Source organism: Zophobas morio, unplaced genomic scaffold (genome assembly GCF_036711695.1).
Source record: "Zophobas morio isolate AGI-343-1 ecotype UQ-CSIRO unplaced genomic scaffold, CSIRO_AGI_Zmor_V1 ptg000108l, whole genome shotgun sequence".
Classification (NCBI taxonomy): domain Eukaryota; kingdom Metazoa; phylum Arthropoda; class Insecta; order Coleoptera; family Tenebrionidae; genus Zophobas; species Zophobas morio.
In genome coordinates, this window is record NW_026972213.1 from 3747619 (window position 1) to 3765743 (window position 18125).

Here is an 18125-nt window from a genome sequence, read left to right on the forward strand (position 1 = left end):
TCGAATATCAAATCAAAATATTTCTAGTTTTTCTAGATGATGCTAATACTTCAGTAGGTAACAGTTGATGCTCAAGTGGTATCTCGATACAACAAAAACGGAAAACAGTGACAGTGTTCAACCATCAAGACAAAAATCGAGTCACCAAAATATCAGTTAGTATGGGGTAGACACCTTGAGTTGGGAATCTCTATGGTCAATGTTAGAAAGAACGCACTGCACAATTTATGCATAAATAAAAGCTAATTATCTTAGGACTTCAGTTTTAATTTATCGGATTCCGTGATTCCTTCACTCGACAATGTTTAAATTTTGGGAAAATTTTTAAAACGATTGAAGTCGGTTGATCAAAACTATACATTTGCACGATATAAATTAATAAATTTTAAACATAATTAATATCACTTATAATGTTTAAATATGATAAGCATAAATATATATGATAATTAAACCGAAACTCGTTGTCCTAAAAGCCCGAAATTATTAAAAACAAATCAATTTGTTTAAACATTATTAAATTATCCCCGAAAATGTGCATTTTCCCGGCCAAAATATGAAAAATAATTTTTGCAATCTCATCGTGACGTACGATGACGTCACTGTCACCTGAGCTACCTGTATAAACGTCACGTTTTTCGGCCCTTTGTGTTCAGTATTAATTTCTGTTTGATGGCGGCAAGATCGTCGCTTCATTTTGGCGTAAAAGTGGAACGTTTTAGTGAATTTCTAGTTTATTATTAATACATATTACGGAAAATATGTTGTGTTAGTGCTGTGAACACGAACGAAAATGGATATTTTTCCGAAAAAGACGGAAAACAGGGTAAGTAAGACTTCAGTTTTAATTTATCGATTCCGTGATTCGTTCACTCGACTTTCTTTAAATTTTGGGGACATTTTCGAAAGGATTGAAATCGGTTGATCAAAGCTATACATTTTTACGATATAAATAAATAAATTTTAAACATAATTAATATCATGCGCATCAATATACGATAATTAAACCGAAACTCGTTTTCCTACAAACCCGAATTTATTAAAAACAAATCAATTTGTTTAAACAGTGTTAAATTATCCCCGAAAATATACATTTTCTCGGCCAAAATATGAAAAATAAATTTTGATGTGTCATGGTGACGTACGATGACGTCAAAGTCACGTGAGCTACCTGTATAAAGGTCACGTTTTGCGGTCCTTTGTGTTCAGTATTAATTTCTGTGTGATGGCGGCAAGATCGTCGCTTCATTTTGGCGTAAAAGTGGAGCGTTTTAGCGATTTTCTACTTTATTATTAATAAATATTACGGAAAATATGTTGTGTTAGTGCTGTGAACACGAACGAAAATAAATATTTTTCCCAAAAAGACGGAAAACAGGGTAAGTACGACTTCAGTTTTAATTTATCGGAATCCGTGATTCGTTTATTCGACAATGTTTAAGTTTTGGAAAAATTTTCGAAACGGTTGAAGTTGGTGGGTCAAAGCTATACATTTTCGCGATATAATTAAATAAAATTTAAACATAATTAATATAATTCATAATGTTTAAATGTGATAACTATTAATATATGATAATTAAACCGAAAACCATATTCCTAAGAACACGAGATTAGCAAAAACAAATTAGTTTGTTTAAACATTGTTAAATTAGCCCCGAAAATGTACAATTTCTGATCTAAAATATGAAAAATGATTTTTGCAATCTCATCGTGACGTAGGATGACGTCACTGTCACGTGAGCTACCTGATAAAAGGTCACATTTTACGGTCCTCTGCGTTTACTTTTGATTTTGGTTTGGTGGTAGCAACATCAGAGTCCGCTTTGGCTTAAAAGTAGGGCTCTTTTCACGAATTTCTAATTTATTATTAACAAATAATAGTGAAAATGTATTGTATTACTACTGTGAACACGAACGAAAATGGATATTTTTCTGAAAAGGACCGAAAACAGGGTAAGTTCGAGTTCAGTTTTAATTTATCGGATTCCGTGATTCGTTCGGTCGACTATGTTTAAATTTTGGGAAAATTTTCTAAACGATTGAAATCGGTTGATCAAAGCTATACATTTTCACGATATAATTTTAAACATAATTAATATCATTTAGAATGTTTAAATATGATAAGCATCACTATACGATAATTAAGCCGAAACTCGTTGTCCTACAAGCCCGAAGTTATTAAAAACAAATCAATTTGTTTAAACAATGTTAAATTATCCCCGAAAATGTGCATTTTCCCGGCCAAAATATGAAAAATAATTTTTGCAATCTCATCGTGACGTACGATGACGTCACTGTCACCTGAGCTACCTGTATAAACGTCACGTTTTTGGGTCCTTTGTGTTCAGTATTAATTTCTGTTTGATGGCGGTAAGATCGTCGCTTCATTTTGGCGTAAAAGTGAAACGTTTTAGTGAATTTCTAGTTTATTATTAATACATATTACGGAAAATATGTTGTGTTAGTGCTGTGAACACGAACGAAAATGGATATTTTTCCGAAAAAGACGGAAAACAGGGTAAGTAAGACTTCAGTTTTAATTTATCGGATTCCGTGATTCGTTCACTCGACTTTGTTTAAATTTTGGGGACATTTTCGAAACGATTGAAATCGGTTGATCAAAGCTATACATTTTTACGATATAAATAAATAAATTTTAAACATAATTAATATCACTTATAATGTTTAAATCTGATAAGCATAAATATATGATAATTAAACCGAAACTCGTTGTCCTAAAAGCCCGAAATTATTAAAAACAAATCAATTTCTTTAAACATTGTTAAATTATCCCCGAAAATGTACATTTTCCCGGCCAAAATATGAAAAATAATTTTTGCAGTCCCATGGTGACGTACGTTGACGTCAATGTCACGTGAGCTACCTGTATAAAGGCCACGTTTTACGGTCCTTTGTGTTCAGTATTAATTTCTGTTTGATGGCGGCAAGATCGTCGCGTCATTTTGTCGTAAAAGTGGAGCGTTTTAGCGAATTTCAATTTTATTATTAATACATACTAAGGAAAATTTGTTGTGTTAGTGCTGTGAACACGGACGAAAATGAATATTTTTCCGAAAAAGACCGAAAACAGGGTAAGTACGACTTCAGTTTTAATTTATCGGATTCCGTGATTCGTTTGGTCGTCAATGTTTACATTTAGGATAAATTTTCGAAACGATTGAAGTTGGTGGGTAAAGCTATACATTTTCGCGATATAATTAAATAAAATTTAAACATAATTAATAGAATTCATAATGTTCAAATATGATAACTATCAATATATGATAATTAAACCGAAATCCATCTTCCTAAGAACACGAGGTTAGCAAAAACAAATTAGTTTGTTTAAACATTGTTAAATTAACCCCGAAAATGTACAATTTCTGATCTAAAATATGAAAAATAATTTTTGCAATCTCATCGTGACGTACGATAACGTCACTGTCACGTGAGCTACCTGATAAAAGGTCAATTTTTCCATCCTCTGTGTTTAGTTTTGATTCCGGTCTGGTAGCAGCAACACTGGAGCTCCGTTTTGGCTTAAAAGTAGCACGTGTTCGCGAATTTCTAATTTATTGTTAATAAATATTAGCGAAAATATTTTGTGTTACGTGCTGTGAACACGAAGGTAAGTGGATATTTTTCCAAAAATGCCCGATTTTTTTTTAAATATGTTGTTAATAACATGCATTCAGGACTGATAAAGTACGGCTTTGGAATATACAAAGTGCAGCGTTCATAATTCACAAAATACCGTATGCATCATTTTTAAACTACGGCGTCCAAATTTACAAAATACGGTGTCCTTCACCCATGTTATCAAACCCTAGTCCTCTCTTTTAATGGCAAGACGCACTCCAGACCTCCTCGTATTGTTTGGTTCTTGCTGGGCAACAGCAACGAGCGAGCACAGTCATCGCTCTTTGTTGGCAAACGTGGAGAAATTTGTATATTGTAACTTTTGTAATTGAAGCATGTTGTACTGTATATTGTATGTGTTACTAACTTAACTTGGGTCTTGCCAATTTAGCTCCAGTGGTGCAAATGCTTTGTTTTCACGGTGCATTTGCTTGGGTTTTAATTTTGCAACAGTGCATTCTTTGGTTCCGAGACTGAATTCTCCATGTCGTCAGACGCTTTGGCCTGGGGGGGTTCTTTTGGCCCTTAGACGCTGGGTTGCATCGTTCTTTGAGAATGAGGTAAGACGACCTTGGATTTATGCGGCTGCGTTCTCCCTTGAGCGTGTGAGCGCTGCGACCAATAGATTTCGTCCCGAGTTCCATCGGTGTGCTTGCTTGGGTTTTCATTTTGCAACATTCTCAATTTTTGGTGCAATTTCTTCCGGTGGTGTATTGGGTACTAACTTTGCATTTGTATTGTATCTGAATTGTATCTGTATCTGTAGTGTATTCTGTATTGTAGCTAGATTGTAGGTACCTGTATTGTATTTCCGTTGTATTGTACTGTATAACGTTCTATCCTTCATTAACAATTCCCAGCCCTCTCCTTTCCTAGCGAGATCTGCTCCAGACCTTCCCGTGGTTCTTGCTGAGCATCAACTATCGAGGACAGAAAATTCAAATTCAAAACCAGCAAAGTTTCACAAAAATCATGAAAATCGCTCGTTGGTGGCCAACGTGGAGCAAAAGAGACTTTTGTAACTCAACTAACTTTGTTCACTCTATATTCTTAAGGAAAAAAAAATATATTACATTTAATTTATCATTTATAAGGACAAATAGCCATTTGCCACGCCGATGCTCATTTTTAGATTAAATGCTCACAAAACGCGTAAATGTTCAATTTGTGTCCGGGGCGATACAATGTTTGCAAGTAGATACACAGTATATCGGGTAGATGCTCAGGTATATACGAGTAATAATGAAGTAGGTACTTCGTACTTCGAATATGAGTATCTACTCAGTTTTATTCATACCGTCCAATGTCTCGCTTCAATGTTTGATTATGATGTTGATTATGAGCACAACGCTGATCAACTTCCGTATCCGAATTACCCTTGATATAAATCATCGCGATTTGCACCTTAGGTAGTTCGTTGCACATTTGATTGACTTCGTGGACTTATGTCAGCTTGTCGTCTTCTCGGCATTGTAATGAACTTCATAAAACGACACAGAATTATTTTCACAGTCAATCAAATCTGTAAATTTTGTCTTGAGAATTTTAAAATATTGAAAACTTCAAATTAAATCCTCGAATAACGGTAAAGTTTGAAGTTTTGTCGAAACCAACAAAGTGAACATAGGTAAATAGAATGACAGATCAAAATTAATAAGACACTTTCGCAATGTGTAACTAAATTCACTTTAACTAAGACTTTTCTTAAAATAAACGAAGTTTTTTTTACGAAAAAACAAAGAACGATTTGAAATGCAATAATACTTTTTTCACAATCGCACGGAAGAAATAGTTTTGTATGACACGTCAGTTAGGCGACAGGTCCGTCAGGAACGCCAACTATTCAAATTCATTCGAAGTGGCCCCATGCAAAATTTTTAAAAATTTTTTATCTTTTAGCCGTCTTATTTTTTATAAATTTTCTTACATATAAACCTTGTCCTGACAATAAGGTACACGTAAAAAAAAGAATCGTCCAATTCGGTGCAGTCGTGCTGAAGTTATGAGCGTACATACATTTCGGCGATTCATTTTTATTAATATAGATTTGGTCCATTCTTTTTCAGGCTGAGCTTTATTTTTTAAGGCCAATTGCAACTCGACTTTAGCGAATGATGAATAATTGAGCCATAAGCGTTTCTTAAAATATGTAACAGTGCTTTTATAGCTAAGTGAGAAATGTTATGTTGCAAAGACCAATGATGCAATTTTTTTTTAAATATTAACAATGAATCTTTATCGTTATTTATTAGTCCAGGTTCAAAATTATTACTGACCAAAACTGAATTTATATCACCAATTTGCTCATCCCTATATTTCGTGGAATCGAAATTTACTAAATTCATCGAAAATGTATTTTGATCAACAAACGTGAAATCAGACGCAAAATCTTGTACTGCAATGCAGTTGTCATTTTCAAAATTTTCGTTACTAACAATATTAGAATAATGAGAGAAACAAGAAGATTTAACATTATTTTTTGGCGAGATTGCAGAGAGACCAGTGTGAGCTTGAAGAAGACTAATTGTATCTTTTGTCTTGTTTTGAATTATTCTATTTAGATGACGCCGTATTGACGCCATTTTTTTTGCAGCGAATCGGATTTTCTTTTTTTCCATACCTAACAATTATTTAAACAACATTAGTGTAATAAGTGAGCATCCATAAGAAAAGTTGTTACGTTTACTCTTAATTTTAAGTTAAATAAGGCAAAAGTGAGTAGACTTACCTTTTAATTTGAGAGGATTTTCTTCGATATATTCAACAACACGTTTCCTCTTGGCGACAGGCGAACGAAAATGGCTGCTATTACGATCATATGGTGTGCAACTTGCCGCACACCGCCACACAAACATTATGGCGCAAACGCGAAAAGGTTGCAGTTTAAAATGTGCTTCCATTATTATTCCCTGAGTATTGCTAAAATATTCACGTAGTAGCAAATAAGTATGCATTTTATGTCACATTCAAGGAATATTCGTAGAATAATAAGAACAAACATTAAGTTTAAAGAATATTATATGATTATTAAACTGATTATTGCACTCACATGTCACATGATGTCAACTGACCAATCAAACGCGTCAATATTTGTAAATTCAACCAATCAGCATACAATTACGTGATAATTGCACACTGTGCAATTACCACTACCGATAATTATCACTAGCCAGATGTGCCAACTATAAGATAAGCAAGTACCAGTTAATTGCAAAAAAAAACAAGAGGTTACTAACCAAATATTTAATTATGAAACTAAGAATTGTAATTAATTATGGTACAGTTGTAGTAATTTACAGGGGTTTGTGTGCTTGGTGAAGTAGTAACTATATTTTTAGACATTTGTACCAAAGCAGACGGTGCGCAATTTGTGGATTTGTTATTAGACTCTTCCATAGCCGTTGAGTTGGCGCGTAATTTGTCAATCATTTGATAATGATGATCTCCATCGAGCTGAAGGTATGGTTTGATGGAGAAAGTATTGGCATGACCGGTAATCTTTATAAGCTGTTCTTCACCGACTCCCGCTTTTGCAAGTTGCGACACTGCAGTTGACCGTAATGAATGATTACTAATCTTCTTTTTCTTTATGTCGATGCCTATTTCTTCTGCGGCGGTTCTTGTCCATTTCCCCATTTCATTCCTTCCAACGGGTGAATTTTTGAACCATCCTACAGAACTAGGTTCTCTCCATGCAGGATTTGGCGTTAAAAATAAACGATCGGTGGTTATATGTTTACCTCTCTTGCTCAGCATTTTTTTGTAGAGCCTTAAATAATAAAATAATTATTATTTTGTATTTGAAACAGTATTTAATTACCTAACAGGGCAAATTCTAGGATCTGTGGTGTTTGTTGCAAGCCATTTGCTGTCTGTTAATTTATGGCTACCTCCTTGAGCTGTTTTGGAAAAAATACAATTGTATTCTATTCGCCCCGTAGGCAAACCACAATTATCACTTTCTTCCTTAAAATGTTTGATAGTAACGTTAACACCTTCACATCCCCTCCAAGCTAATTCTAATCCAGCCACATAAAAAAACATTTTCTGTAAACCATCTGGCGTGTCTTCGTTATAAATCTTTAGAATCTTGTTGTATTCTTCTAGAGTCAAAATTGAGGAACTAGTTTTGCGTTTTTCCGGTTGTATTTGTAGGTTCCGGCGTTTTGCGTCGCGTGCATTTCTACTACCCTTGAATTCCAGGTCAACAAAAGGATCAAACTTTATACCAAATTTATTGAAATACAGTTCTTGCAACTGCTTTGCCGTTACATTCCACATCGTTTTTATTACTGCTTCTTTGTAGTCATTACCATCGACTTTTTTCATATTGTACCCCCAATCTTTGAGGATGAATGCTAGTTTTTCCGTGGAAGTGTTTCCATCAAAAACATATTTGCGTTCACCGCAAAACTTCTCAAATTGCCTCCAGATTGAATTTCGTGAGTTCTTCGTATTTAGCGGCGTAATGTTTGTAATAGAATCATCAATTTCTTTTGGCGTGTTACGACCAAAACGAAAATTGGACATGGTTTTTTAAACCCACACAAATTTTGCAAAATGGCTGTTCTTATTTACTTGCGTCGCCATAGTATCGCACACCAAACTACTTCGTAAATCATTATAAAATTATTTTTAAAATGTTTGTTCTTGCAATAATCTGTTGAATATATTGCGTGCATCACAATGAAATCGATAATTTTGAACAACAATAATCTCTCATGCTTGTTGCCTAAGAAAAATGCACTCGTGCTAAAGCACTCGTGCGTTTTCAATGCAACAAGCATTCGAGTTATTGTTGCTCAAAATTATCGATAACATTGCGATGCACTTAATATATTATAACTGAAAATATTCTGTGGACATATATTTTAGAATATGCCTAAGTTATTACTTTTGGATCTTAGGTTATTGACATATCTAGAGAATATCTTGGTATTATTATAATATTCGAAATATTTCTGGAGTGTTGAGAGAATATTACTTAAATGTCTTGTGCTAATTGGGAGGGGACCGTAACACAGTGCAGCCATGGTGATGATCTCGAAGCAGCACAGGGGACCGTAAAACAGTGCAGCCCTCGTGATAATGTCGAAGCGGCGCAGGGGACCATAAAACAGTGCAGCCCTGGTGAAGATATCGAAACGGCACAGGGGACCGAAAACGGTGCAGCCCTGGTGAAGACCAGAAGGGGACTTGGACAGTGCAACCCTTAAGGTGGAGATGGTGGAGTTCCATCTGCCCGAAAACTGGTCGCGTTGGACCTTTTATAGGCAGGGTTGAGTTGCGTGGAAGTCCCTGTGTAGTGACGCAGCTTCAGGTGGGGTGCGTTCCAGTGGGGGTGAGCATGGTGGGGTTGATACTGGTGCTGTCGAGGACAGCGCCCTCGAGAGGGTACTAGCGGAGCGCTTTGGAAGCTCCGCTACAATCTCCCCCTCAGGACCATTAAGGCATCCCGACTAGTGGTCCTGGACTTTCTTTCTGGGGCGGCCTCGTTTTCGTAGTAGGGCCACCGGCGCTGGCGTAGGTGCAGTGCTCCCGTGAAACAGTATGGTAGACACCTAGGAATGCTCCGGGATGCTGTGCGTCGTATACCTTATAACTCGTGGGTCCTTGTGGGCGCCTAATGATGTAAGGCCTCTCGCGTTTAGGAGCAAATTTGGCGCTGACTCTTTTTCGACCGTTGCTTAGTGTATGGGTTACCACTAGTACTTGATTTCCACGTTGGTAATCGTGTGCGGGTCTCCGCGACTGGACGGTGTATTTCCTTTCGGCGCTCGTGAGCAAGCGGCTAGCGTATTTTACCGGAAGTTCCTTGGTGGCCTCCCCCTGGAGTGGAGCTGCTCCTAGTGCGTAGCTGCTATCTGTCCTTAGCACAAAGGATTTCCTCCTCTTCTTCCGTCCTTTACACCGGGACTTCTTTTCTTTGGGGAAGGTTCCTCCTTTCTCTGCTAGAAGTTGCAAAGTTGAGAACGTGATGTGGGGTATTTCGGGGAATTTTTCATTCCCAATGGCGGAGCAGCCGTCAGCCCCCATGTATTCCATCGCGGGAAAATCTCGCGATGGTGATGGTGCGGAGAAAGTCCGGATGTCATCGATTTCCATCGGTACGATGAGCGGCGGTACCTGCATATCTCGGAGGATTTCTTGTGAGCGATTTATGGTGGGTTGGGTTCTAGGATTTATCTTCGCTGCACAAAAGTTTGTCCGTCGTGTCTCTGGATTACAGTTCGGACAGTTCCGGTGGAAGACGCCGGGACTTGGGCATCCGTAACATCCATTGATCTCTTGGTCATTGGCCGGTCGTCGCTGATGCTGTATTTTTCTCCTACATTCTTGTGTCTCGTGGCCAAAGTTTTTACAGAAATCGCACCTGGGCCGTGGTCTTCGGTCGTTTCTTAGGAATTCTTGCCGTCGGGATGTTTGGCCGTTCTCTGGGGTTTCTGGTGCGTGGTTTCTAAGTCTTCTTGTTTCTCGCTCGTTTTCCTCAACGATTCGGGACTTTTCGAGAAGTTCGGCGAAGGACCTGCAGTCGGACCTGGTGATTTTATCCCGAATATGGTATCTCAGCAGACCGTAGATTATATCTAATTGCCATTCCTCATCCAAGTCTCGCGTCATTTGTGCCAGTCGTTCTCGTTGGATGGTTACGAACTTATCGGTTGGCGTCTTTTCGTCCTGGGGATTATTAAATTAAATGTCCAGAAAAAGGCGATGGTTAGGTCGCCTGGGGGCAAAAGCTTCTCGTAGGAGTTCCGTCGCTTCTCTCCATGTATATATTTGATTTTTCACGCCATTCCACCACTGGTTGGCTTGTCCAATCAGTAGTAGGGGTAAGCCGGCTATTGCGTTGCTCTGTCAAACCAAACTGGATATTTGTTGCATACAAATGAACGCTTTATTGGAACAAACTTGTCAAACAATTTGTAAATAACAGAGTAAAAGTATTCCAGCGCATCATCTTCGGAACCACAATTATTTAAAGGGGACCAGTCAACATTTAATATTTCCTCATACAGAAGCAGATAGTCTGCTTGTCGAAAATCTCATTTACTTCACTCGGTCTACTTAAGGTTAAAAATATCATATGCTTTCAGGTTTCTTCTAAACTTCAAAATAAAAAAAAAGCTAATGGAATCATTAATCTTTTCGGTCCTATCTTACGGCATTACTGTTTACTACCCTTGTTTGGATTTCATACACAAAAGTAGACTGCAGAAGATCCAAAATTCATGTTGTCGCTTCACATTTAACATCAGAAAATACGATCACTTGTCAGAAAAATTTAAAACATTATGTTGGTTAAACGTCCCGAACACCTACGATTATTATGTTTTAACTTTTATACATCGTATTCTTGAGTCTCGGAAGCCGGATTACTTGATTGAAAAATTCAAACCATTATCGAACCGTCATGAACATAACACCAGATCAGGAAATATATTTCTTATACCTGAACATACAACAGCTCTGTTTAAACGCTGTTTCAATTACAATGCAATTAAGTTATACAATGATGTAAGCCGTAACATTAAGAACTTTACCATTGCCCGATTTAAGAAATATGTATTTTCCACCTTATTAAAAAAACAGAATTATTAAACTATTAGATTACTTATTATGTTTAAACTTTAACATGTATTCCAGTATATATAGGTTTCATAGGTTTTGGATTATTTTATACTTTTAATGAAGCATGTGGTTATTTTTTTTTTCTTTTATGTAAGTTTTCTTTAAATGTAACATGTTTTGTGTATTTATGTAGTGTAAATTGTAGGTTATATTGTCAGAGGTTAAGTGTAAGAATAGCTATAAGCTAAACTTCGCCTCACAGAAATACTGTATTATGTAACTGTAATAAAGACGTTTATTATTATTATTATTATTATTATAAGTGAAATGTTCCTTACCACCAAAGCATTTACCGATGTTCTGTTTTTCGTCACAGTTAATACTTAGTAATGTTCAGAGCAGTGGCGGCTCGTGAAGTTTCCTTCATTATCTGAATAATTTTTTTGTCATGCTCACGAAAAGAACACTATAGATAAACTATTGCATCGATTAGTCTTTTCAAAATTGCCCTATTTTCACCAACTTTCTCGTTATAGTTCTCAATATCCCTCTTATGAGCGGAATCTAAAGTAGTAGAAGAAAATATGTGTTCCTGTGATTTTTCATGCCTTTACACTGCACATGAGACTGACTTATTTTCGTTGCTCATTCTCGTTAAGTATAAGTAATATTAATATGCCGATAATACCAGCTGTTTTTAACGATCAGAAATAAAACGCAAATAAATGATATAAAAAACACCTTAGGCTTTACGTAGGTACTAAAGCCTAAACACCATTCACCACTGAATAGGGAGCACGCGAAACCACCTCAATGTTTTTCCAATTTACACCCGATCGCGCGAGTTAATAAGAAAGAGATAAAATAATCCGTGCGACTTGATCTGAAAAGAGATGCACTAGCCGGAGGCTAGCGGCCTGAAGCGGCACCCCGATGAACATTTTAGCCAATGCAGTGCTGAATGACTATGCGTCAAGGTTGCGGTCTCAATAGTAAGATGCATTCTCGGCGGAGGCTAGCTTCTACGGCTGAAGCCAAACGCGGAGTGGTGTGAATTATGATTTAAGGGCGCAAATATAATTTTTTTCGATATTTTAACCTGATATATGATGAAAGTAAATTAAATCAAACAAAATATTCTGAATAGTAACAAATGTCTATAAAAATACAAATTCTTTCATCGAAAAAATTAGAGGAAGCTCAGCTCCAAAAAACAGAGGAGGCTCAGCCTCCCCTGCCTCCTCTGAGGAGCCGCCACTGGTTCAGAGCAAGCCGAACAAGTAATTGACGCAACATTATTAAGGATTAAATCAAAATGTGTTCATTGAAATTACGTATAAAATTGGTTTGCACGTAACCCCCAAAAGACAAAAAATTATTGAATAAATTTATGTGTTTTATATTAGCGTCGGAAGCAGTTTCATTATAAATTGGCAAATTAAAATCTCCCATAATCAAAACATTATCAAATTGGATAGAGAAATTAGCAAATTCTTCCAACAACAGTTCATAGTCGTTAAATGTAGATTTAGGAGGAATATAGATGCAAAATACTAGCAAAGGTTTGTTTCCGATTTGAAGCTTGATGCCAATTAAGTATATCTACTAAAACTAAGTTTTCTAAAGAATCAGGTAGGCTATTTCGACACATTTAATGGTGTTGAGGACCGCAAGCAAAACTCCTCCACCTAAATCAAGACCAGTTTTTTCAAAAGAGCGATCAGTTCTAAAAACGTTACAAAGGCACAGATCAAATATCTCGGAATTACATATACCATTACATAACCACGTTTCAGTCAATGCAATCAAATCATAATGTGCGTCGGAAGTAGCTGTTAACAACCGAAATGTTTTCGATCGCAGTCCTCTCACGTTCTGATAATAAACATTTATTAATGGAGGAGCGAGATCTTGTTGAAAATACACATTTGTATTATAAATCGATGTTGAATTTATGGATTCAACATCGGAAGCGTTTAAATTAAATTGATCTGCAGCATTTATACTCAATTCCATATTATCTGCAGGGAAAATATTATGCCGAGTCGAATTTAAAAAGGAAAAGGGTTTTTGTTCGTAGCTGAATCACAAAATAAATCATTTTTGAATCATTGTAATGCCATTTTATACGCTTCACATAAATTGTACTCCCAAGCTGCATGGTTTATATTTATGTGTTCAGAATGATTACGCATGGACTGACAATCAATACAGCGTTTCTTATCAACTCCTTCTGATTTGTTCTGAGGCAGATTGCAGTCTTTACCTTTATGTTTTCCAGCGCATAAGGAGCAGCTTAGTTCTTTTTTACACTGCTTACTACTATGACAGAAGCCATTGCAATTGTAGCAACGCGGTATACTAATAGTGTCATATACAGAACATGGATTAAGTCCAATTAGAACATGACCAGATTTTAACAAAAGATTGTAAGTAACAACATCTACTTCGGCATCAGCCTGAAAAACGTTTATGTTGTACCGCGTTGGCCAGAGACGAATCAACTTACAGAAAGAAGACTGCTGGATTAGATCTGGATTCTGTTTTTTCATGTAAGACCATAACAAATTCTCAGAAACATCACTGGAAAAACCTACTATTCTAATCTTGGGATGCAAAGGATTTACCTCTTTAATATTATAAGTCTCTGAAAGATTAACAAACGCTATTTCTTTAAACTTATTCCCTCCTACTGCATCATTACAAGAAATAAGTAACCCTCCACTAGAGACAGGTTTGACTTTTGTTGCTGCAATTTTCTCATCAGTTATGTTACCTTTCTTTAATATATCGGATCGAGTCTGAGATATCGATTGTACTGTATTTTTAGGCTTCACAATTCACGCCTTTCGACGGCACCGGGGTGGTACGGACTTGGACAAGAACAGAACGCATCTCGCAGTACACGCGATCAGGCGTATTGAATTGTACATACACTACATACTGATAATATATAGTTATCAAGCAGTACTCTTTTTTCTTTCCGTGTTCGTACCGTGTACGACACGGCTAAATGGTCCTTCGATTAGCCTGCGGCGCAACGCCACAACTCTTGTGGAATTTCGCTCACATCACCACATCCTCAAAAACCGATAAGTCAGTTATAACACTCACCCCAACACTCACTCGATTGCGGAATTGTAACTTTTCTTATTGTTTGTTCGCGTCCGTTTTCAAACTGACATATTTATCCATGCATATTTAGTTACACGCTCTCGAAAAAAAAAACACAGCCAGCCAATCAACCCCAATTAGATATCCTTTCTGAGGCACACTTGTGTTTTTTTTTTACTGTGACTGCGATAATTTCAGTGTCGCCAGTTATTAGTAGGCGTGAGAAAGGCCGTGGTACCATTCCCTAATTTATGAGAAATATTCGATAAACTATGTGTATATAAAAATTTTTACGGGCCCCAAAATACCATGAAACTTTTAACTGCGTTGTTAGGATAGTCGCAATAACTTTTTTTGCGAAATCCTGCCAAAGTATATACTATTTCAGTTCATCGCTCACCGTAACAATATACAACGTGAATTCGGCAACACATACGAAAAAACAAAGACATGAGGTGTCGGAAGACACCCGTATGGAACGAATTTCCTTAAGCGTGTACAAAATTTGTGAAACAGTCCAATAAAATAAATGAAGGAATAGTAATAATACATATTCTAACAATAAGTTTAAGAACTCTACAACTTCCTAAAAAATATGACAGTTGCAATAACCTCAAAAATCATTCTTACTTTTCATACTCAGTCATTTACCACCTATTGTCACTAATTAAACGCTGATACTTACTGAGCTTCATCACTATCCTCAGCTTCTAGTGAATCATGTTCAAATTCCATTGTTTATTAATATTTACAAATAACAATTAGTACAATTACTAAAGAAAAGAAAATATTCACCGTAAAACATAAAACAGCTGTAACTGTGTAACTTGCCTCAAGCGGAGTCAAAACTCTATATGTGCGACGTTCCTAACGAAGATAGTTCCGAATTTGCAAAAACTGCAGTCAAAGTACACACTCTGATTACTGTTACTGTCTCATGGGATATATGATATACTAAACTTGCGAGCATTAAAATAGGGCAACTATTCAAATATAGCGTATAGCGTGTTTGGACTGGCCAGCATGTAGCCCGGATATCAATCCTATAGAACATCTGTGGGATGAACTTAAACTAAGAATTAGAGATAGGATCCTGGCTCCTGGGTCACTCCGAGAGCTCAGAATAATCATTGAAGAAGAATGGCTAATATCCCGCAAGAAGTTGTCTTCACCTTAATTGAGTCCATGAATAGACGAATGCGAGCGGTTATTAGAGCTAGGGGTGGCAACACCGAATATTAACACAACTCTGTTTTAAAGACAAACATCTGGTCTTTCTAATAGGTTTTTTAGTTTCTTTAAGTGTAATATTGTTCGGTGGAAAATTTGATTCAAAGTCAGGTGTGAATAGTAGCTCGATTTGTCTGGCCCGATTTCAATGCTCGGCAGTGTATTATGAATTGAGAGAGATATTGTAAGTATCACTGTTTTTTCTTTTTTTCTTGCAAAGACGCTTGACGTGTTTTTTTTGTGAGTGTATCCATAATAAAATATTTTACTGATAGACTGTTTGATAAGCTAGTGGAATGTTGTACCAAACTGGTGAATAGTTTTTGAAAACAACTGCAGCTTGTTAAATAATGTCAAGAAAAGAAAAACTGTGTAGCCAATTTCAGAAATATGAGAATACATTTTTTGGATGATGGTATAGGTAATCTGTCCCTAATCTACTATTGATTTCCCTAGTATCTATATTTGATTTAATACTCACAATACTTTAATCTTCCAAATTTGTGGTGGTATTTGGGTCGAATTTATGTCTGCTAACAAAACTAACATCAGTAACTGTCTATAAATAGGGCATGTCGCAACAACAAATTAACGTCAACAGAACGGTAAGATTGACACAGGATAAGGTATCGCGGAAAGGCAGATCACTAGTGAGATAATAATTTTCCGTACGTATTACCAAAATATTAAAATCAGGAAATATTAGTCAAACTAAAGGAAAAGAAAAGTAGTCTAAATATTAGGAGTACTTAAAAATACATTGTCAAATTGCAAGATTTTAGAATATATACAATTAAGGAGGGTTACTGAATAAATTTAATAAAACTAATTTGAGAAAATTTTATTTTTGACTTTTATTTAACGACAAACCATGAAACAAACTGCTTCCTAGTGGCAAAAATTAGTCTAAGTTTATTCCGGTTAAATCTATTGTGGTTTTGAATGTGTGCCAAAACGTGACCTTTTCTTAAAACTCCAACATATATAAATTAAGGGACACTTTTCAGTGTATTGACGCTTTTCTATGGTAATGCAGGTGTAAATTTAAGGTTGAAGGTGCTTTAAGTAATTGGATGCAGATTTTGAGTGGAATGTCGCAGGGATTCGTCTGCTCTTTACAGTCTATTTGGTTGAGTCCGGCCGCAATATGCAGATATATTGTTGGTAATGCGCCCGCTATCAAATCACGCAGCGATGATCCAATTTTTACATTTCGGTTTCTCAAAGATTCTTAGTCATTTATTTTCCCTTACGGTTACAGCAAGGTAACATTTTATACTGGACACAGTTTTTTCAGTGTTGGAATTCGCTTCCAACTGACATCATAGAATTTGATTCTGTTCTAAGTTTCAAAATCAAATATGATTGATAACTACTGTGGGTTCAAACAGGTTCGTACAAATTAATGCCACTAAGTCCATTTGATAGCGAGGAAATAGCAGGCATAGCCTTTGCCCGATCTCATAGGTTAATAATAATAATAATAACGTTGTAACTTGACACATAAAGATTGACATGTAGATTTTTTTTCAGAGCGGTAAAAAAAATGGTAAACATCTATACAGGGTATTTTTGAAATAGATGGAAACTTTTTTTAAGGTAATTGGTCATGATATAGAGAATTTATGCATCAAATATTGATCTAATAAAAATCCTTTAGTTTTCGAGATAAAATTGATTGAAAATCTGTTAAAATTTGCGTGTGCGCTACTGATTCCAAAAATGTTAAAGGTAAAATTGATCACTATAGTAATTTAAAGTAGGTAAAATTGTTGCTTGTTAACATGACAATACATTCATTAGCCCATCATTTTTTGACGTATTTTGCAATTTTTTGGAGCAACAAAATGAATTTTTCTAATTCTGAAATGACTGACATGGTTCTGATGTATGGACAAGCCTTAGGAAACTCCTTGGAAGCTCGACGTTTATACCAAGAAGCATTTCCCGAACGAAGATTGCCAAATCATAAAACATTTGCTAACGTTGTTCAGCGTCTACGAGAAAATGGAAAATTTCAACCTCGTTTTAGTGAGGACAGAACGGACACTTGATGCCGAAGAAGAAATTTTGAATGTCGTTGAAAACGATCCAGGTATAAGCATTAGACGATTGTCTTACCGAGTGGGAGTTTCATTTGAATGCGTCCGACTTCTTTTTATGGGGTCACATGAAAGAGTTGGTTTACCGAACACCAGTAAATTCTGTTGAGGAACTTTGGGACAGAATAACAAATGTAGCTGCTGAAATTAGAGCACATCCCGAAATGATAACTAGAACCCAACAATCATTGATTAGACGTGCGGAAGCGTGTATACGAAATGGTGGTGGACATTTTGAAAACTTGCTCTAGTTGCATACGTTACGTTTTGTTTCATTTTATGGTTGATTAAATTATGATTTTGAAGTTTTAATTGTCAGTTCATTAATTATTCTCATTGTTTATTTGTTGCTAGCAATAAATTAATAGCAACAGTAGTTACACCTCGGCAGTTTTCAGTTACTAGGTAACCATTATTTATCAGTGGAGGAATGAATGTTTGGATAGGGGTTAAATTTTCCTTTCAAAATTT

The 18125-nt window shown here is 36.1% G+C and overlaps 2 protein-coding genes across 4 annotated transcripts in view; both read right to left on the minus strand.

Moving 5' to 3' along the window:
* The window catches only part of LOC135144831 (transmembrane reductase CYB561D2-like), a 37945-nt gene that overhangs the window by 17331 nt on the left and 2489 nt on the right, over positions 1-18125 (minus strand). The gene's annotated exons all lie outside the window — the stretch shown is intronic.
* On the minus strand, positions 6865-8158 carry LOC135144812 (uncharacterized). Its single transcript, XM_064076897.1, has 2 exons — positions 7457-8158; positions 6865-7405 (listed from the first exon to the last, which is right to left on the minus strand). The coding sequence occupies exons 1-2, from the start codon at positions 7963-7965 to the stop codon at positions 6892-6894; spliced, it is 1023 nt and encodes a 340-aa protein (XP_063932967.1). The 5' UTR covers positions 7966-8158; the 3' UTR covers positions 6865-6891.